The sequence below is a fragment of the Cyclospora cayetanensis genome, unplaced genomic scaffold (assembly GCF_002999335.1).
Source record: "Cyclospora cayetanensis isolate NF1_C8 unplaced genomic scaffold, CcayRef3 CcayRef3_contig_75, whole genome shotgun sequence".
In the NCBI taxonomy this organism is placed as follows: Eukaryota; Apicomplexa; class Conoidasida; order Eucoccidiorida; family Eimeriidae; genus Cyclospora; species Cyclospora cayetanensis.
In genome coordinates this window covers 15,920-36,586 of record NW_020312747.1, presented here as the reverse complement: position 1 = coordinate 36,586, position 20,667 = coordinate 15,920, and the positions used below count along the sequence as shown (strand labels likewise).

Here is a 20,667-nt window from a genome sequence, read left to right as displayed (position 1 = left end):
TCCATATAAATTGGTTTAAGAAATCTACGTATGTTTCCTTCTGGTGCCTGCACCTTAGTCGAATAGTATCCTCCCCTTTTGAGCTGTATTAGCAGTAATATTGAAGCTAGACCAAGAAAACGAGTTTCCGTATGCAAAAATCGAGCAAAGACTGCCTGAAGTGCCCGGATGAGCTGGTCACCATACGCACATGACACCAAAGGGCATAGTTGCAACGTGTGAAGTAGGACTGCAGCCATGGGGCTGTTCAGTGGCTCTTGGAATTACAAGAAATGAGAAGGCCGTGTGTTGCTGTGTGGTATCACACACATTGTTTGCTTACCAATTGCTACCAGCGGTGGCTTTTGCCCAAGCTGCTCATTGGCTTCTTCATGGGTCATGTACAATCGCAATAGAGCCAGTTATGCAGTGGTACTGGTGAAAGCTAGTTGATATCCTGACTAAACTTGTAGGAATTTCTGACGTTGAAAACGCGCCTACAAATGGAGGATTAGCCTATGAGTAGAAGACGCGCATATGAATGAAAGTTGTGTTTATCTTACCGCTGCCCTGCACTTTACCATCGCCCCCAACTAGTGATTCCTGGCTGGCAGAGCCAAAGGCTTTCTAGTATAGGACATCTCTGAAATGTATTAACGAGTTGACATTCCTGTAGATGTCATGAGGTTAACTAGGTAAGGTAGAGAAAATCAACTGGGGTGTACTCGTCCTAGGAAATCTTCGAGTCTGACCCAAGGGTACCATATGCTCAAAATTGGCACAACAACCGCAATATCCTAAACAATTTCCTCAGGTGAGTTTATCAAGGCGGTGTGCGATGAAAAACCAAGTAGCTTAGAGGACTCCTTGATGACAAATGAAGGGCAGCGTTGATTACTGCTAATTGTGTTTTGTAGAGTTTCTAGTAGAATGCCTTCCACCAATTTCTTGCAGCTGGCCATCGCTACATTCTTAGAGACACTCTCCACCACATCCATTCTATTTAAAACGAACAGCTATGAATTGATTATGTGTTTTGGTGGCTTCTGTTTGCTCTGTGTCGCAGAGCGAAGCTAACTTAACGTGAAAAGAATCAACGATTGTGTGCCTATGCGCTAGTTGCCTTATACCACTTGGTCTGGATCTTATGAGTTCATGGCGGCTCAGCAGGGCTCGCCCGCGCCGCCCTTCTCTCCTCATGCCTACTCCCTGTAGGGTGAGGGTAGTGGAAGCAAAGAGCTCTTTTGGAAGAGAAATCAGTGCTCTGCTTGGCGTTTTGTATTGGTAAGTGACTTCCCATGGAGACCATCGGAGAATCACATATTTTTGTGAGCTATTGCAAAATTCCCGATAAAAAGCTCCAGTACTCAAGCTACCTAAATGAATTTTACTCTGAGGTTACACGGTTAAAAGTAGACTGCATTAAGCGCAAGGTTCTCCGAAATTGCGAGAATTTTTTGATGGTCGCAGGTGCCTCCAGGAAGCAGAATAATCTGATACCTTCAAAAATCCCATAGAATGCAAGACTATTTGCAATTCATGGCGGTCATCTTAGCACAGTTGTACTACTTGTCTCTAGCAGACTGATGCGGTTCCTGCAGCTGGTCCACGAGGACAAACTGTGGAGGAGCTTCGAAGAAATTCGTTGTGTGCCATCAAAACATACATGACCAGTCCACCCAGATGGAATGATAACAATTTCTTACTTACTTCGCTATGGAACCGAGCTTTTTCCTACTTACGGTAGTCTTGCTCATGATCCTTTTGACCATGGCGAAATCGAGCTCCCGTCGGCAGGTAGGGCGGAGCCTGTAAAAGCAACCTCCATTCTCATGTCTAAACGGCGTCAGCGGGAGAAGATAAATATTTTACGTCTAAAGAATTCTTAATATTGGAAGAAGATGAGCCCTGTGTTACCCATTGTTCAATACCGGACGATGTGCGTCAGCCATGCAGCGCAGTCGGCGGCAGGGCTGCTTGCCTGTCGGCGGCGACTAGCTGAGGCTTCAACAAGGAAGTCTCCAGCGGTGAAATCTCAGATATGAAACCCTCGAAAGACTTTAGAAGCTGGTTTATTGACGCATTGAGGCTAGTGTGTTTTGATTCCGAGCCCACTTGTAGCGGGTTTTTTTGCGGCTGCCACACGGTCCTCAGCTTCCCGGCAGCCGAAAGAAAACGGTGAAGGGGCGTCCAGGGTACTTTGATGCCGTTTTGGATGACCGCTGAGTTTTAGATAAAACTTGAGGGCTACGTGTCAGTGTATTTCTCTGTAAGCAATCCGAATACGCTTCACAATGGCGCGTCATGCCCGAACTGGCAGGGGCCTCCGTGCTCGCTCGGTTGCCTACACAGCAGCGATCTTGGTAGGTTTGCTCAACATTAACTCGGCCTTTGGACAGCTCAAGTTTGCAGCTCTTGGCAACTACGGCTTTGACGTCTTGGGGCAGAAGCAAGTAGCGGAAACCCTTAAGAAATCCGCTGCCGATCAACGCATCAGCTTCATTGTGAGCCCAGGGAGCAACTTCCCTAACGGTGTTTCTGGAGCCAACGATACCACGTGGGAACAACAGTTTGAAAACGTTTATTCTGACGAGCATGGTGCTCTCAAAATGCCGTTCCTCACAGTTCTTGGTGCAGAGGACTGGTCAGGTAACTATACCGCTCTGAGAGACAGAACAAACCTCGTCTACGGCGATGGAACAGAAAATGAGACTGCCTCGAACGCCCCAAAGTGGACCCTTCCCAACTGGTGGTATCATTATGCTGTCCATTTCGCCGCTTCAACCGGTGAGCTCCCCGTATGAAGATCTTCATTTGCATGTGCACTTTGGGGAAGATCGAAGAGTGGACCCCCTCCAGGTACTGTCTTGGTAGCTCGCCTAGGAGGATACAAGTAGCTCAATTACCCGATTTTTGTTTGTGGGCTTTCGCAGGAAGTGCATTCATAAGCTCTGGGCACAAGGATATGAGTGTAGGATTGGTCTTCATCGACACATGGGTGCTTTCGTCTTCCTTCCCTTTCGGAAACGTCACGGAAAAGGCATGGACTGAGCTAGAAGCTACGCTGGATATTGCCCCCAAAGTGTTTGACTACATTATTGTAGTAGGAAACAGGCCTGTATACAGCAGCGGGTCATCCAAAGGCGACTCAATGCTGCAGTACTACTTGGAGCCTCTGTTGAAGAAGGCAGGAGTTGACGCTTACATCTCTGGCTACGACCATGACATGGAAGTCATCGAGGTAAGACTTAGTCATAATTTACAGGTTTTATATGCTTAATATACTTCTTTGCCTTTCGCTGTGCTAAAATGCTTGAATGCGAGCAGTTTTTTCTTCTTGAACGTGGAGCCTGCTAAACTGCACTTTTTTGGTGAAACAGATCATTGATTTTGCCGCATTAGCAGCGTGGGTGTACCCTGTGAGCAGGATGGGGAGATTGCGCACATCAACTGTGGCACGGGTTCCGTTGCTGGCAGCAGCTCATTGGTTGGAGTCTCCGGCTCCAAGTTTTTCAGCGGAGATCGCGGCTTCTGTCTCTTTGAACTTACCGCCGACGGGCTAGTGACAAAGTTCATCAAGGGGGAGACCGGCGAAACACTCTTTGAGCATAAACAGCCCGTTAAGAGCCGCCCAGAGAGATCCACCGTAAGAATATAATCCCTGAACACGCATACATTGTGTACCAGTCTACGATCCACGACACTCCAAAATGCAGAGCAGGCCCATGTCTTAGGTAGATCAGCAAATACATGGACAAAGCTTCGAGTCGCCCTTCAACTATTACAGTGTTGAGAGCAGTTGCTTTTGGATGTATGGATGCAGATCGACCAGTTCAACTACCTGAGCGAAATGCCCGAAGTAACGTATTATCCGATTCCAGCTATGGGCAAACTACCAGGCAAAGACGTATTCGTCCGCGTCGTGGGGACCATCGGTCTCTGCATCTTGACCTTCTTCGCCACACTGGCTGTTGCCAGCAGCATCTCCAAGGTGATGAAATGATTCTTCTCCTAGTCTTAATTGCTTTAGCATATTTGGTTAAACCTCCTCATTGCCCGGCCAAACGCAGAGATATGTGTAGGCATTTACGTGCACATATACCCAGTGTACCCACAGCGTGTTTGAGTACGTAATATACATATATTACACAACTTGCAAATCAAGTGCATTGTGTACAAAACAACTACCTCTGGTCAGGCAGGAGGACAGGACTGCCGCTGGGCGCTTTAACTTTAGATTCATCGTGTGATAAGTTGCGTTATCGCTGCACACCTTTAAGAACTAAACAATCTTGAGGGAGGTGATGCAGCTTTTACACGGAGCGTAGATGCGACGCGGGAGCAGGCTGCGCTGTTAAGGCCGGTTTCCGCCCTTAAAAATCCCACGACTAGAGGCTTAGGTCAACCAACCTCCCACAATATTCAGTACACAGAAAATGTGGAGAGCCCCAAATCACCTAAATGGATGGCTATTCTACTAAGACAGACTATTCAGCCACATTCATGTGGTTTCAGAAGAGTTCCGAGTTTCTGATCGCAAAAGGTACATGGCACTGCCGTCAATACAGCCATACTCCAGCCGGACGAAACGAAAATGAGAGATATCGCCCCAAGGTTTGAGGACCTCAGAATGTGGGAAAGCAAGGGAAAACGCAATGAGTGCCGGCGGGACGATGAATGAAGAGTCCACTAATTGTTGGCTCGAACAACTGGCTGCAACACTGTTCAGCACAAACGAGGGTATGCCCACGGGGATTTGGGGAGGTGAGACTTCACAGGTTTCAGAAGGGTACAATCGAAGCCTCAGCAACGGGCTCTAGTCTCTGTACTATAGATTTGGGAGATGATTATGCAGGCATGTCTCACAGACCCCGCTGGGTGCTGCCCCCTAAGCGGCGCATGGCCACGGTGCTGCTGGCCGCAAAGGCATGCATATATGAGCCGAGCCGACCGCAAAAGACAGTAGCAGCCCTTTTGGTGCTCGAGGGTGTGCGGCATTGATGCTGCAGCTTAGTATGCCCTCCGAAATGGCAGGTGGGAGAATAGACTCCGGCCAAAAACGAACGAGCGCTTCGCCGTGTGCAAATAGCCGCCTCTCTTCTCTCTTGTCTCCTCTCCCTCTCTCTATTCAAGGAATGTGTAACGAGGCCCAGAATACCATGAGGGTTCGCGTGATACTTGCTGCTCAGCAACAGCACTATACAAAGGGGCGATGCGCAAATAAAATATCTCATGAACACATCTTCGCACGTTCTAGCAAAGTCTTGGGCAGTTGCAGCGTGGGATGGAACCGCTGCATCTCCCGCAAGAAGCCTAGGCTGCAGCAGTCCAAACAGAGTAACAAATCGCACAGCAACGCCGACATAGGGCGGGCGGCTTCGGGAAGGATGCGCGCAAAAAGGCAGCAAAGTGAACATCAACGCGGAGCGCGCGGGAGAGAGGGCCACGCAAGAACTCTGCAGCCGTCGAGAAAATCACCAGGCAAAAAGAGCAGCGCACAGGAAGTTGAAACAGCTGCAGTGTACGATGGGGGGGGGGGGGGTGACCAAGTACACTCGAGGGCGATTTTCTCACCGGAGCTGCGGTTCGTCCATATTGGCCCAGTCATTGAATGGTAACCGCACCTTCTCACTCGCCGTTACCTGCCGAAAGTGCATGCATCAATAAGAATTTTCTCCGCCCTCAGTAGCGCGTTGAACCCGAGCACATTGGCGGGTGTACACGAAACAAGGATTTCCGGACGGCGGGCACGGAACTATTTGCAGTTAGGGAGGCACACCTCTATCGCCGGGTTGCGAACTTCTTTGAAAAATGGATGCGCGAGGCACTCATCAACGGAGATGCGCCGCTTGGGGTTGAAGACCAACATTCGCTTTAGAAGGTTTAAAGCCTCCGCTAAACACAGACACAGCAGCTGCGGATGAGCAGTCATGCGTGGGGGCAGCGTAATGCACAGGCATTCCGAGACAAGGCTCTATGCAGAGAAAACGGCCTGCTCGGGTGGAAAAACATGAATCATCGTAGAAATATGCCACCCTACACACCCAGGCCGAATGTGGACACGGGCTCTGCGAAAAAGTAGAACCGCCAAGCTGGAAAAAGTCTACGCTGCCGTAGACACTGAGCAGATGGAAGGGCCCAGAGGGATAAACATAGCACGCTGAAGCGCAGCTGTAAGGCCTTACGGGAAGAAGCCGAGAACCGCTCAGCAAGATCATGCGCCTCCTTTGGGGCAAAAGTTCGAATGTATTGCTTCGCCTCTTGAGATTCCAGAGCTTCGATCTCCTCCTCGCTGGGTGTGCCCAGCACATTGAAGATAACATTCAGCTGATCCTTGTTTCCCCGCGTCTGCAACCTGCGTGTCCGAGGCACCGTAAGTATACACTCCACAGTTGACAGGGGGCGTTTCGAATGGCGAGGCAGCAACAAGGGCAGATCTACAGGAGAGCAGAAGCCGACGGCGTTTGTTTGCGTGCTACATTCTTCAGCACCCGTCGTAAGAAGCCGAGGAATGACCAATGACTGCGCTTACTTGGAATCGTCGCCATTCTTCTGGTCCGGGGAGAGGGGGAAACAAGAAGAGCCTGGAAACAGGGGACCCCTGTCGCAATGCGATTCAACGTTCTCCTCCTTAGCCACACGAAAACATAACAATTTCCGTGCCGTCAAACTGCATGTTAGGAATGACATAAAACCGCTCCTCACGATAGGGCTTGACTCGTTTGGCACGCTGCTGCACGACGCTGTAGTGTTAACAACCAATGCGCACTGGATAAGCGCTCAGCGGCGTCAAGGGAGCAAAACTCATTGAATAGAAGCAGGTAAAGGAAGTGCCAGCTTCGTACAATCATGGAGAGTAGCTCTGAGAAAATGCAGCCTATCGACCACACGTCAATGGCCTCTGTGTAATTCTCTGCGAGCAAGATAAGCTCCGGTGCGCGATACCACCTGAAAGAAACCAGCGGAGAGCAGACAACACCTTAAAAGCGGCATGCAATGCATGTCTTTCTCTAGCCACGACAGCGCCTTGCTGCCGAAGAACTGGCTGGAGATCTTCGCCCCTTAAGCCCACAGCGGGGGGGGGGGGGCGGGGAGAAGCGGGAGAGTTCAAGTGTTTGCGAGGCGGCTGGAAGGGAAGGAGGTGGTCCTCCCCACTCCGAAACGAGGAAACAATTTGCACACACCTGGTGACAACATGACCCGTGAGCTGTCTTTTCAGGTTCTTGGTGTGGGGGACGTTCACGATATCGTCATCCTGTTGAGTGATGGGGTTGTGGCTGCTGTGCCCCTCTGGGAAGTCCATTGTTCGAGCAAGGCCAAAATCGCAGACTTTCACGCTGCAATCTTGGTTGACCAAGCAATTCGCCGGTTTCTGTGGACACAAAAGAGCCATCAGACTCGAAAGATAAGCAGCGCGCAGCCACAAAGCCCAAGACTCTAGTCTCCTATTCAGCTGCCGAGATGCAAAAAGTAACATGCATACATTTACGTGCATCCCGCGCCAAATAATAACCACAAGAATAAAAAGGCGCAGAGAGAGAAACGCGCATGTGAAACAACGCCAAGCAGCCACAGTAAGGGGCTCTTGGGGGCAGAGGAGGGAAACGGTGCAGCTAGGACGCACCAGGTCTCGATGAAGAATGCCTGCGGAATGTACATACTTGACCCCAACAAGAAGATTGTACAAAAGCGTCTTAATGTGCAACTCCGTCAAATACACAGGAGCGCGGAAGAGCTTTTTGAAGTCCGAGTCCGCTATCTCCAAGACGACGTACATTTCCTGCATGGAGGGCACACGGCAACCGCGTGGAGACGGTATACGGCAGTATGTGACAAGTGCATGAAGCCAACAACGCCGCATTGGAGAAGGCTTAGTTGAGGACAGGATACTTGCGTAAGCGATGGTCTGTGCGCGAACTATTCCTCATGCCACTGAGGGAGGCCGGGTGTATGCGCACGTCGAATTTCTCGAGGTCGGTTGGGACCAAGATATCAAGGATCTTCACGATATGGTTATGGTTCAGGCGGTTCAGGATGGCGATTTCCCTGAGAATACGCTTGCAGTCTATTAAGTCTTCAAATACTCGATGAATCTTTTTGATCGCCACAATTCGTTGTTCCTGGTTGTCGTACACCTCGCAAACGTGCCCTGCAGGCAAGGCAGAGGACCACGAAGGACGCATTCAAAAACGACACAAGGGCGTTCACACATGACCCAACATGGAGGCACTGTTATTTGGAGGCAGGATGCCGATGCAAGCAGCGCAGGCAAGCATGCTTCTTGCAAGCTTTCATACCCTGCACACCGGATATGCACAGTCAGTCTGCAGGCTACCCAGGGCCTGGGATACGCCAATCGGACAACGCACCGTAAGAGCCCGTGCCGATGAGATGATGGAGTTCATAACGCTCTGGCAACTGCCAGTCCGTCAGGGGATGCGGCATTCGGGTAGTTGGTTTAACCGCGTGTTGAGCCTTCCGCTGAGGGTCATGATTTTGGTGTCTTTGTGCATGTTGTGGCGCGGGTGGCTGGGCACAGCGCTGCGGCTGTTGCATTGTGGTGGTGCAGGAAGCTGCAGGCGGGGGGGTCACTTGTTTCACCGAAGCATTAACGGCACCTCCGTGGCATTGCTGCTGGTAGTAGACGTGCTGCTGGTGGTCGAATCTCTGTTGTTGCTGGTAGCGGGAATACTGGTGCTGCTGTTGCTGCTTCTGGTACGACTGCTGCGGAGGACACTGGGCATACCCTTGCCCGAAACCAGAAACAGGAGCCGCGCTGACAGCGCCTTGAGACTTTGGGTAACTCATTACAAAAAATGGAAACGAAGAAGCTAGCTACGGGATATCAGATATCAGGAAGGCCACCAGAACACCATGGCCACTACGCGGAACTGCAGCGTCCTCGGCAGCGGCGGCCGGAAACCAGCAGAACACATGCGGCGATTTGAACAGAGGTAGAAGTTGATGAATGATGGTTAAATCTCAAACGAAATACGTCAGCAAACACTTTCCTTCCTCGGCGGTGTTGTTATGCACACAGTTCGAAGCACGGTCCCAAATAATAGATCAGTGGAGCTAGACCAGCCAGTCCACTTGAGCACGCCAGCAACAAACAACAGGTGAACATAAACACCAGGGGAGCTGTCCTTTCGGGCCGCAGGTTGCCGCGTCCGAAGTCCGTCTATCTGTCAGGCGTGCACACACACCACCCCAGCCACGCGCATAGGCAAATATGCGAGAAACTGCGAGCCTTTTTAGCATAAACAGGAAACTGGGACATAGAAGGATCTAGAACCACATAAGGATTCGAACTGTAAGAGCTCAACGAGGAATAATAGGCGTGGTATCAGCTCGCTCGCCCGCGTGTCGGCCCAGGCACCAGCAGCGCTGCCTGAGCGCCAGGGATGGATGACACGGCACATGCGCTCCCGACGCTCCGAACATACAATCAAGCTGGCTAATACACCAATTGAAGCGAATTACTGGCTCCTTTGAAGAAGCTGTCCTTAGACAAGACGACGCCAAAGGTGGCCGGGGCGGATCCCTTGCGTTACCATGGGTAGCCTGAGGGCAGCCCACCAGGCAGTAAGCGGCTGTCCAAGGGTCGCAAAACCGAAAATCGCAGGAAAGGAAGGATGTTCTACAGAAATAGATGGCCGTAATCCGTTTGTGGAAAGGTGGGGCCGAAGCAGGGATGGCCGAACCTTGCACCCTTGTTGTGCACTCAACAGAGCAAGACGAAATAACGCCGATTCCCTGCCTTCGGGAGGGAATCTGTTACATCAAAAACCGTCGCATAAACGGTTTTAGAGCATAGTGCAAAGGGGTAACGCTGCCCAAGAGGCCGGCCATGTGCGCATATATGCAAGATGAGGGGGGTGGGCGCCAAGCGGTCGCCTCGACTGCGCCCCCAGTATAGTCCTCACTTTGCTGCAAACCCCTCCTTATCATTCTTTGGCGGCCATATTCCATTATTTATTTCCCAGTTTGCCCATTTGCATGTATATTGTTACTTAGCAGCCTGCCAACTGAAGACACCTCTGTTGCGCATGCTCCGGGGGGCTTGTGGGATAGCATCGTGTATACTGCGGCGCCTCCGATCTCGGCCTGTTGCTTTGATGGGGAAATAACTTACTAAATATGTATTGTTTGCTCTTGAGCAAATGAGGAAGAAGCCAAGAAAGACATTTGTGGGGATTACCCATCAAAGAGTTCGCCCCCGTGTGGGCAACCCACTGGGGGCCAACTAGTTACATGAATAAGTTTGAAGCTAAGTCATTACACATTTCCTTATTACAAAAATAACACTGAGCGAGGAGCCAAAAGTATGGAGGAATGCAATTTCGCTGCTTAAAGCTCGTTTTTGCACATTGGACTCCCCTCACTCTGGGGCTACCCCAGCAGCGCCCGTATTTTCTGCAGCTTGCTAGGCAGCTGAAGAAGCTTCCACCTGACAAAAACTCTTTCTAAAAGGCGCAAATAGGGCTATTACTCTGGCCCAAAGTCCTTACGTGAAGTGGGTAATCAGGGGATCAGCAGGGGCTAATCACACCAACGCCTACTACAGTCACCTAGTAGCCCAAAAAAACCGGTGCCGGCACCCTCCTTATTACCATTCAACAACATAAATCTACCCCACTTCGTGAACAATCGTGTTTTCTCAAGCCGCAGTGCAACAGCGAAGGTCCCTTTATGGAACTTGATTGCACAGGGAGGTATTCGTAAGCGGTGGATTATCCTTGAATCCCATACACTTCAGCCCCCGGTTCGTTGATTATCCAGCTTCAGACTCGATACGAACTTAATAAAACTATATTTAGCGCCTTTATGAAGACCTTCCTTTACCCCCTACCTGCACCCCTCAGGGCATCGACTTGAGAGGCCAGTCACAGCTAGTGTGGGGGTAGCTGCTCCCTCTGTGCACTCTGAGCATTCACAACTAGTTGCACACACGTCATCTAGCGCGCACGCACACAACACTGCGTCTTCTCTCATGAAGCTAGTAGTAGTCTGCAATGAGCAAGATATACGCCCAGACAGAACAAATGGTCCATTATTTACTGACTACTAGTTGAACATAACGGGCGAAGTAGAAAATGCTCAGTGTAACTCAGCCCGCTACAGGATTGGAGGGGAGCGGCAAGGGTAGAAGGCAGCCCTTTAAATAGCGCTAACGAGCATTCCATTTTGAGCATGGAGTTAGATGTCCCTTGTCGCAGACCTTAGATGAAGCGCTACAGGGCTTAAGATGATTGAAGTCTCCAAGCGCCTGTAGCGCGTTCCTTGCACTTCATTTAATATTGTGATTGTGAGGCAACGGAAATCATTATATGCACGATTCGCAGTCCACGTTCAAAGAAAAGTTCAGCAAGTAGAAGCAGGAGTGTGCTATGCACACGAGTAGCCAAGCGCTGGGAAAACCCCTGCTGCCTCGTGCTGCTCGAGCCAGGTGTGTGTATTTTCGGATTTTCTTGAGCATCTTACTCTGCAGGCCTGTGCGGCATTTTCGCGAATGCGATAATATCACCAGCCGGGCGCTTTGCCTCCCGCCTGCTCCAGCAGCACTTCGTATGCGAGGTTGATATTCTGCATAAATTCGTGCCGCGCCTTGTAGTCGCGAGACGCATTGGAGGTACTCGTCTCCTCGCAAGCCACGAGGCATCCCTCCCCCCTTCGTTTGCCAGCGTTCACGCCGGCCCGATCGGGGTGGTGGCGTCTTGCGAGCTGCCTGTACCTGTGTTTTATCTCTGCTATTGTTGCGTTGTTCCCCAGGTTAAAAAGCTTCAAGGCACCAGCCAGCGCCTCCGTGTCTTTTTTTTCTGTCTCGATCTGTTCATTCCAACTGGCTTGCACTTGTTGAAGCATCCACTCCAGCGTCCGTTCGTAGCCCTCTACGCGCACGCGCCTCTGGAGTTCGTCATGCAGTGCCTTAAGCTCCAGCCACGCCTGTTTCAGGTCGTCCTGTTGCATTCTCTCCTGCAACATCGAGAGAGGGGTTATAGCCACTCCGTCTTCTGCCCACCCCACCGGAACGTCAGCAGTACCGACAAGTAACACCAGCACCCACAACAACGCCAGTACAGAGACACAAGTGCACCGCACGCGACTGACTACGCCTAAGGGCACCCGGTGTACAGACAGCACGAGACCCTCCCACGCCCATCTGCAGCGCTTGCTGATGCGGGAACACAGACGTTCATGCCGAAGCATTTGTGCTCTATTGTGCAGCAGTTTTCTCGCCGCAAGTATCCCAGCTGCCTGCTCCAGACGGGCATGCTGTTCCCACAGGGCAGGCGGGATGCTGCATCGTGCAGCGGCGGCAGCTGCAACAGTCAGGAGGACGCCTGCGGATAGCATCTTGCGGCTGGCGTCCGTCTTAGGCCACTGAAGCCATCCTAACGCTTTCTGTTCCTGCACCAGAAGCAGGAGGTACTCTGTCGCCCTCACTCGTTCCTCGTGCAGAGGCAGAATCGAAGAGATCTCGGAAGGCAGGAGCTGCAGGGGAAGGCCTACCAGCACGTGGGGTAATCCCGCCACCAGACTCTCATAGCTCCAGAATTTATTCGCAGCCGCGGCACTCCAAGCAGCAGTAGTGACGAGGGAGCAGAGGAGCGGCACCAGAAACGCGAAAAGCAGACGCCAATGCACGTTCCACTGCTTTGGAGGCCGTTCCAAGACGCAGCCGCAGTGCTTCTCGGCGCCGCTGCTTCTAGAATGAACTGCACAGGGGACTGCGGGAAGGACGGCGAGAGAAGCGTACTCCCCAACGTGAAGGTTCATGAACGCGGCGGCGAGGCAGGCTCTTGCGAACGCATGCAGCAGCGGCAGCAACCAAGGCAATGGCAAGCTCCATCCTGATGAGCCGAGCACTGCTTCGAAACGATCAAGGGGGAGGAGGGTGAACACGACTACCAATACGAAGCAGCAGCAGAAGGTGACCACGTCCTTCGTCCTCCTCCAAAGCCACTTGCTGACACCAGCAGCGGTCCGCAGCACCCACGGAGAGCTTTGTCGCTTTCTCCTGCAGCTGCTGCACGATTCAGCGTGGTGCAGCTGCGCGGCAGCCACCGCAGCAGCTACAGCGTCTGGAGAGACCCCGTACAATCGCGCAGCCGCCTTAAGATCACCTGCTAGAATCCTCTGTGCTGCCGCGTTTGCTTCTTCTTCTGCGAGCGGCGGCGAGTCTTCCTCTCCTACCAAGGGACGCTGCGCAGTTGGCATAGCCGCTGACGCTGCGCCGCTGTCTGCCGCCTCCGCTTGCCATTTCGAAGCAGCTGCTGCAGTGGCATGACAAGAAGGCTCATGCGCAGCGGCCAAATGGTGACACAGAGCACTGACCAACTGCCCAAGCCGCAGCCTCTCCTCCGCAACCGCCTTTCTGGTTTCTTTGGGGTGTATCGACAGGAGCAAATCCAGCTGTCTCTGAACCCACCTCTGCTGCCGCTGCTCCAGCACACGGGTGTAGACCCAACGCACACCGAAGACGCAGTCATACAGCAGCAGTAAGCCGCAGCCTCCGAAAGTAAAAAGCCGCAGCAACTGTTGTGGCAACAGCGCAGCACACCCTGCAGCAGGCAATCCTAAGAACCCCCCAAAGAGGTATGCCAGCGCAAATTCGAGGCGGACGCCCCATATATTCCAGTAGGAAAATGGGCTGCCCCAGTACGCAGCTAGAGGCGGCAGTTCAGCATCAGTAGTGGCCTTCTTGCTTGTGTGCGCTGACGCCGCTGATGATGGCTGGCTGCGCTGCTGCACACCCACAGAGGCACTGCAGACGTTACCGCCTGCAGCACAAATTCTGGAGCGAATCTGCTTGCCCTCCGTACTGCTGGTGCTGCAGTCGTTGGCGCTGTTGCCTCCTCTGCAGGGGGAAACGGTGGTGAGGCTGGCTTCTCCTGCGGTGTGAAGACTGCTGCAGTTGCTGCTTACAGCGGGGTCCTCCAGCGCGGGAATCCACTCTCCCTCCATTACAAGACTGGGTAAAGGTGCTGCAGCACCAGAGAATACTATTTCTCTACTGGACACTCGGCATTCCTGCCAACGTTTCACTGAGGCTGCGCTTGCGGCCAATGCTCTAGTGGCTGCTGTTGTCTTTGTTGGACCTGCTAGTTCGTTTCTACCAACTTAAGCTCTCTTCGCATACTCTAATCTTGAAATTATGGCAACGTAATCGAAAATTAGAGGCCATGAGATCGCTCAGCTTCGGGCTGCATGCGCAAATGGCAGCTGAGTCTGCATTGCGCGTTGCTTCGCTCTAAAAATCCAGCCATAGATATCCTCTTGCGAATTCATCCATTTATGCACACGAGTAACTAGGGCTGTTTCCTTTGCTGACATGTAGTTGCAGTGATTACTTCCTTAGAAACGTGGAACAATGATGCTGCTGCAGCAGTAGAACTGTGGAATGCAAAAAGAAATAAAAGACAGTTGCTTCACGCAACCACGCCATTCATCCATCTATTTGATGCTAGGAGTCCTTTTCATTCGCGCCTTTTGCCCTGTTGCTAGTCTTGTCTTGTTCGCGGTGCAACTCTGGTGGCTGGTGTGTAGCGGGGCACGCTACGTATGCGACCGGCCAGGCGACTCTTAGGCCCTTTCTTTTTCATTAGTTTTCCTCAACAAATAATCCGTAAAGAATTGGCTAACTGGTCTGTCTGCCCGTATATATCATATATTGCACAGTACTGTTGGCTCAATACAAGAAGGCACAGTGCTCTGTGTGTCTGTGCGAAAATTCTATTTGCAAAGTACCAGCGAGTGCCTGGAGTGCACAGGGAGCACAGCTACGAGTGGCGTAGCATGTACTCTTCCCTCATGTTGGGGTATGTGAAGGGCACAGGCAGGGAAAGGAGGGCGCTTTCTCGAAATGCACAGTGACTTTCTATTTGGTTTCTATTTTCCCGCTTGACAAGAAGACGCGCAGCTGGAGCGAACCTAGCTGAACTTGTGAACAACTTTGAGTATCTATTTATGGCGGCTCACGCAGGTGCACATGAAGCACTATTGCAGTCTTGAGTTCACTCTCGCGTGCAAAAACGATAGCGTGTCGACTACCATACCCTAGAATGAATACATCACCGAGATATCCAGGTGAATAGAACATGAGTAGGCACGGTTTTGCCCTCTACAGCAGCCAAACATTCGCTTTGCAGGGCATGACTGGACTCCGATCTTGGCGACTTGTGTATGTTCCAGAACTTACATTTTGATAAGTAGGCGATTTCTCATGTGTCCATTTTTTTCTGCACTTTTCCCGCTTTCTGTAGCAGATGATCATGTCCAAACAAGCCACACGCCTAGTTGGCCGGCCCAAAGGCAGCCTTTGATGGTGTGCCCCATGATCGACATGAAATAGCAAGCAAAACTAGTTTCTTATCTGGATTTGGTCTCCGGGTTTGAGTACTTGTACATTTTATAGTATTTGTGCTGGGTCGTGCCTCTTCAGACTGAACTCCTGCTTCTCCACAAAAATGGTTTGCCGGATCGAGCGGTGTGGTTAGTAACAGACTTGGACATACAGTGAATTTTACAGCAAAAAAGGTATAGTAAAGTGCTTTGTAGACTGAAGGGCCTATTGCCAAGCGCCAAGCACCGTGATCGCACCAGAGTTCGTCCTGGAATGTTGGAGCGTATCTAATAAACGTTATCACATTACACATGCCAACAAGTTGCCTTGACCGAGCAAGGCAGGAGCAAACAACACACTGCGAGGACGGTGATGCAATTAGCTTTTTGGGTGTTGAGTTGCCATGCGTATCCAATGTCAAGGTTTTCTGCGCATAGCCCATGGCGTAAAGCAGAGGTGAGGTTAGATGAAAATTCCTAACCTGAATGTTTTCAGAAATTAGGCACCATGTCACACAGAGGCGCACTGATATACACTGCATACAGAATGCATCATTTCAAATAGTAAACAACGTACGAATGGAACCCAGCGCTGAGTGGCAACGTGCACACCCAAAAAAAGGTGTGTAGTTTCCCTCAGCCTCGCTCTTCGTGAGAAAATGGGACCGTCACATCTGATGACAGGTGTATAAGATGAAACAATGTGTCGTTCAAGAGTAAGGGTGCGAACTATCTGAGTTCCCTGAACAAGCACTCAGAAGCATCAGAAGTAATGATCATGGCCTGAACAACCCGTGCACGCTGAATGATAGCAGGTCCAGAGAGCGACATCACCCGGCACTATATCGGTATTTGGTTAGAGTGTCCACTGGATGATTCTTAGGCCGGTGAAATTCAAGTTACCCTGTTCACAGATGTGAAAAACCACAATCGTTTGTACGCACTACCGGAAAGGCCACCGATGTGTAAGGCAAATCTTCGATGAGAGATAATTATATACTAGGTTTAGGGCGTAAAGCATTCCAGTAGGAGGCAACAATGGATCTTCGTACACTGGAAAGTTTGCCATACTGGCATAGGTAGGATTTAGCTGAAGTTCTTCGGGATTAAAAGTCGGATGGAATAATAGCGGAATACCGAATACCATATACATTCCGAAACAGGACCAAAACCAGTCTCTCAGCTCATTTTGCAGATGAAACACCACTGGAATGGAAGCTCGCTGCATTAAAGAAGTCATTCAGGAATTCGATGGTTGCGAGACCCCTGTTGTTTGCGCCTCCAGCTCTGCGCGTGTGATGACTTCATAATTAAGCCAAAGCGTAAGTAAGAAGCTGAAGCAGCAGAACAGGTGGAAAAGCTCGTGGAATCCAAAATGTGTTGGGCATGGGTCGGGCCACCGACTGCCGTACACCAAGGCTCCAACAATGTAGAATCCCGCGAGGGAGAGCACAAGCGCAATTTCCTTTGCTGTTAGAACGCTGATATACGCCTTCAGGAATACAGCGTGTAGCAACCCAATTGCTATGTACGTAAATGCCCGCCGTTGCCTGGCACCGGAGGAAAGATCACCAAACAAAATGATCCAGAACCCTGTAGAAGAAAAACACGGAGGCGAGGTCTTGGCTCGTTGACTACCCAAGTGCTCTAAAGCGGTGATTCTTCCCTGAAGAGCGAGTACACATCCAGTGAGTCAAAGACGGATTGAGTGGACTGAGGAACCTTTGCAAAAAGGCTGATCACCTATTGAAACATAGGAACTCACCGTAAAGAGTAGCCATTCCCTGTACGGAAAGCAGAAGGACCGACGGCCAAAAGTCGAGAAGCAGCATGGGGATGGGGGTCGTGCAGCTGCTTATAACGACAAAGATACCTGAAAGCGTTGCAGCACGCTCGGAAGCGTAATTCCTGAGGGGTCGTTTCAGCATGTAGCTCAGCCATTCCACAAACCCCTTTTCTAGACCAAAAAGACACAACGCCGACATAGTCATGATGACCACTGCCTACAGGTACACCCGGCCGTACTAGTGCATAAGACGCAGAAACCTATACTGAAACAGCCCCCATCTAATGGCCCTTACCTGCATGATCTAGCTTAACAACGAGTGAACGCCATTGCGGGCCCCAAATACCGCTGTGCAGAATGGCGCTGGCGGTAAAATTTGCAAGAAAGGATAGGCAGCTGACCACAGCAGCTATGATGCTGACAACGCTCTTGCATGCGCTCAGCATCAGAACAACCCAGACGGGAGAGAGCAGCAATAGCCCCAGATGAATCTTCCCCCGCAGTTTCGGTCGGACGAGAAGAACATCCTCGTCTGCACTGACAATGGCGAGGCCTGTGGTGTCTCGCGAGTCCGAGGAAGAAATCGAACGGTACTTTGTGGTGCGCCCAACGCCTTCAGGAGAGGAGTTCTCGGTTGGGGTGCTGAGTGTTTCAGCTTTTTCAGAAGGCGCATTCCCTTTCAATCCATGAATGACGCCATGCTGCTCCTCTCCTGAACAGTGACCTCGACAAGATGTCATACCACGGGGCGGTAGCCACATGATGCACTGTATTTCCCTATTACGAAGAATGTGCAACCGTTCAGTTCGTATTCCAGTAAAAACTGGCAATAGTCTGTGACGGCCCCGCACCCCGAAAGCCGACAAACGTTCGTCACTCTACAAACAGGTCCTGTCTGCACGCTCTTGCTAGTACCTCCTCTCCACGAGAGACAAGTAACATGAACACATTTGTCTCTTATGTTGCTGAAGGCCCGAAGCCGTCATCAGAGCGCCAGCCGTGGCGAGAGACCCAGAGACGAACAAGGTGAAGGCACCAGAGGCTGCCACGATTACTACGAGAGGGCGTGGAAACAAAAGTGCAAATGCCGGAAGGCCACCATAAAACGGTGCGAGAGCAAGCCATAAAATGATGTACACACCAAATACCACAGTCCAAACCAAACCGACAAGAGCTCTGCAGCGCCAAGCAGACAGCATGGCTGAAGCTGCCGACACTCTGTTCCTTCGCACCTATTATATCTAGATGGACGAGCGGTTCCCCACTAGATATTCAAAAACAGCCGCACAAAATCTCACGGCAGGGTAAGCAGCTGTAGGGGACACATCACAGACACAAACGGCTGCCGCTTTGCAAGAATATGCTCCCACTCTCAGAAGCCTCGTTACGTGCACGGTGTAACAGATTTCCCGGCTTCAAAACGCAAATATAGGCAGGTTTGCGCTGCACGCATTGCCAAAAGCCGGCACAATGCCACGGGGTTCGGGTCTGACTTTCTTCGCGCCAGTCGATCAAGCATGTAAGCGCGTGAGCGGCTGCCTGACTCCAGATGGTATTAATCACAGTTTACATTATTAAGTAGATTCTTTTTAAAAATGGCGGTCAGTAGTGCTGCTGAAGTACGTTTCTTACAATGAATACCAAAGGATCGGAGGGAACTTCTTATCCGAGTTGTATAGAAACCGGCTAAATGCGTCGTCGTCTCCCAACCAAAAGGAGTTTTCTGCAGGTCACTCGTGAAATGTGTGTATTGGGGTGCAGCCCAATTCTGACAGAGAAATATGCTATCTCTCACTGACCCCATTCAGATAACCCAACACAAGCTTTCGGGAGTTCGAGAGATACAAGCCACCGAGACGAGTGTCTGTTTAGATCAAAAACTGATCACATCTCCGATAATATCTCGTGAAATACTGACTCCGATATCAATAGCCTTTCTTCTCTCTTGTAATAGAGGATGCACGTCAATAACCATTTTCGAAGATTGACCTGGATGGAACTCCTTTAGCTGGAGAATGGCGACAGAATATAGCCGGCGTTCACGAATTTAAATCAGGCTTTACTATTCCACAATCAGCGGACTCACGTTTTCCGGGTTGTCTAGCGTGTTACATTGGAGTTAAAGCCTCCGCAGGCAGGCTATCAGCTCAGTATTCAATACAACTTCACAGGAAGCTATTGTGTGTTTTCAAAGGAAGAGCCACCTTTTTCTACCAGCTCTGCTCGAAGTGCCGACATAAGGAGAGCGGGACAGCTAGAATGCGAGTACCTACAACCTTGAAGCGTAGTGGGCCAAGCCACACTGGGCATTTTCCACTACGGTAGTTTTACTTGACTAAAAGACAGGAAGTGACTAACAATTCTCTCTGTTCGTGTATGGTATTTATTGCTAGGTACTGTTTGCTCGATACACAACGACGCAATGTTGCGTGCGTGTGTGCAAAAAGGATTTGTGCCCCTTCGTACGAAAGCTTTGAATGCATAGAAGGTGTAGCTAGGCGCACCTTAACTGCCCTTCGTCCTTCGTGTCTTGTGTTTAATGGGGTGGGGCCAGAGGGAAGGCTGAAGTTCTCTCTAGAAGCACGCACCAACTTAAGTTTACCTTGTATTGACTCCCGAGCTGTGTCTACATCTGGAGGCCCTTTGTGAAGCTGTACATTAGGCATTCCGAGTATTCGTACCTAGCCGCACAACATATAGCGCACACCATATTGCGTCTTTTCTGTATTGAGCTGGAAGTACGATGCAAATAAGACATAAGAACAGAGAAACTCGTTAGTCTTTCAATTACTAGTTCGTAGCTAAATAAAAGCAGTGTAGCAGAACGTCCAAGTTCAGCTTAACCCGCCGCTCCTTTCCCTCCGCACTACAAAACGTATACCATCGCTGGCTATGCCTGTCTAACGAGACCAAGTGCGTCCAGGACAGCAAATGAGTTCCCAGCCTAACGCCATTCCCAAGGCAAGGAGGAACTCGAAAAACGGCACATTTGAGAATGCAAGGTGTGCATAGACTGACGGAGAGAAGATGAAGGAAAAGAAGATAGAGATAGACACACTAGCCAAAAGCGAACGGGGTGCCAAACCAAAATGACTGGGGGAAAGATGGTTGTCAGTGAGGCGCTGAACTGTGTAAGCATGCTGCTGTGAGGAAACAAAGGACATGTAAAATATGTGGAGAGAATCAAGCTACAAACTAGTCAAGGTGTGCCTCTGCATCTCATAAAGCTATGCTTGACTCACCATAGCCAAATCTCCAGGCTCGAGACACAGCCAACCACCGCTTATCACAATGGTGTGCGGGTCTGTCTTGAGGTTTTCTAATGCCTTTCCGTGCCGTGGCCAATCGTTTTGGGAGCCCTCCGCCTCCTACCGGTGTCTGCTGACCCCGGACTATTGGATCCAGGCGCAGATCAGAGAGTTGCTTTTCAGCGTGGATAGAGATGCGTGAGAGCGAAGGGCAGAAGAGTGGACGTTTGTATCACAAATCACCTCAGAACAAATGTAAGAAAAACAGGCCGAGCAATAGGATATTCTTGAGCAATGTGTCGCCATTAC

At 50.8% G+C, this 20,667-nt stretch overlaps 4 protein-coding genes across 4 annotated transcripts; 1 reads left to right on the top strand and 3 right to left on the bottom strand.

The window, feature by feature from the left end:
- Positions 1–2,273: 2,273 nt before the first annotated feature.
- On the top strand, positions 2,274–3,982 carry LOC34618311 (tartrate-resistant acid phosphatase type 5). Its single transcript, XM_022731646.1, has 4 exons — positions 2,274–2,766; positions 2,913–3,220; positions 3,407–3,625; positions 3,803–3,982. The coding sequence occupies exons 1-4, from the start codon at positions 2,274–2,276 to the stop codon at positions 3,980–3,982; spliced, it is 1,200 nt and encodes a 399-aa protein (XP_022588536.1).
- Positions 3,983–5,209: 1,227 nt separating this feature from the next.
- Positions 5,210–8,787, bottom strand: LOC34618310 (mitogen-activated protein kinase 7). The gene is made up of 10 exons (XM_026335626.1): positions 8,349–8,787; positions 7,938–8,128; positions 7,604–7,759; positions 7,164–7,351; positions 6,825–6,927; positions 6,512–6,609; positions 6,165–6,334; positions 5,759–5,874; positions 5,554–5,621; positions 5,210–5,297 (listed from the first exon to the last, which is right to left on the bottom strand). Exons 1-10 carry the CDS (start codon positions 8,785–8,787, stop codon positions 5,210–5,212), a joined length of 1,617 nt encoding a protein of 538 aa, XP_026191411.1.
- Positions 8,788–11,502: 2,715 nt separating this feature from the next.
- Positions 11,503–14,316, bottom strand: LOC34618309. The gene is made up of 6 exons (XM_026335630.1): positions 14,228–14,316; positions 13,761–14,095; positions 13,048–13,706; positions 12,919–12,949; positions 12,196–12,851; positions 11,503–11,955 (listed from the first exon to the last, which is right to left on the bottom strand). The coding sequence occupies exons 1-6, from the start codon at positions 14,314–14,316 to the stop codon at positions 11,503–11,505; spliced, it is 2,223 nt and encodes a 740-aa protein (XP_026191415.1).
- A 2,248-nt stretch (positions 14,317–16,564) lies between these two features.
- On the bottom strand, positions 16,565–17,871 carry LOC34618308 (UPF0073 membrane protein Mb1114c). The gene is made up of 3 exons (XM_026335629.1): positions 17,406–17,871; positions 17,090–17,197; positions 16,565–16,917 (listed from the first exon to the last, which is right to left on the bottom strand). Exons 1-3 carry the CDS (start codon positions 17,869–17,871, stop codon positions 16,565–16,567), a joined length of 927 nt encoding a protein of 308 aa, XP_026191414.1.
- Positions 17,872–20,667: the final 2,796 nt, after the last annotated feature.

What these genes read in the sequence shown, in the direction of transcription:
- LOC34618310 (XM_026335626.1), bottom strand. Translation starts at nt 8,787, where the DNA reads ATGAGTTACCCAAAGTCTCAAGGCGCTGTCAGCGCGGCTCCTGTTTCT. An exon ending in ACGGGTCATGTTGTCACCAG is followed by an intron (nt 6,928 to 7,163) that starts GTGTGTGCAAAT and finishes GGTTTCTTTCAG; the next exon opens with GTGGTATCGCGCACCGGAGC. An exon ending in GCGGTTCTCGGCTTCTTCCC is followed by an intron (nt 5,875 to 6,164) that starts GTAAGGCCTTAC and finishes GTCTGTGTTTAG; the next exon opens with CGGAGGCTTTAAACCTTCTA.
- LOC34618309 (XM_026335630.1), bottom strand. Translation starts at nt 14,316, where the DNA reads ATGTCAGCAAAGGAAACAGCCCTAGTTACTCGTGTGCATAAATGGATG. An exon ending in GGCTGGATTTTTAGAGCGAA is followed by an intron (nt 14,096 to 14,227) that starts GCAACGCGCAAT and finishes TTAAGTTGGTAG; the next exon opens with AAACGAACTAGCAGGTCCAA. An exon ending in CAGACGCTGTAGCTGCTGCG is followed by an intron (nt 12,950 to 13,047) that starts GTGGCTGCCGCG and finishes TGCTGGTGTCAG; the next exon opens with CAAGTGGCTTTGGAGGAGGA.
- LOC34618308 (XM_026335629.1), bottom strand. Translation starts at nt 17,871, where the DNA reads ATGTGGCTACCGCCCCGTGGTATGACATCTTGTCGAGGTCACTGTTCA. An exon ending in TGTTAAGCTAGATCATGCAG is followed by an intron (nt 17,198 to 17,405) that starts GTAAGGGCCATT and finishes CAACGCTTTCAG; the next exon opens with GTATCTTTGTCGTTATAAGC. An exon ending in GGGAATGGCTACTCTTTACG is followed by an intron (nt 16,918 to 17,089) that starts GTGAGTTCCTAT and finishes TTTCTTCTACAG; the next exon opens with GGTTCTGGATCATTTTGTTT.
- LOC34618311 (XM_022731646.1), top strand. Translation starts at nt 2,274, where the DNA reads ATGGCGCGTCATGCCCGAACTGGCAGGGGCCTCCGTGCTCGCTCGGTT. An exon ending in CCATTTCGCCGCTTCAACCG is followed by an intron (nt 2,767 to 2,912) that starts GTGAGCTCCCCG and finishes GGGCTTTCGCAG; the next exon opens with GAAGTGCATTCATAAGCTCT. An exon ending in ATGACATGGAAGTCATCGAG is followed by an intron (nt 3,221 to 3,406) that starts GTAAGACTTAGT and finishes CCCTGTGAGCAG; the next exon opens with GATGGGGAGATTGCGCACAT.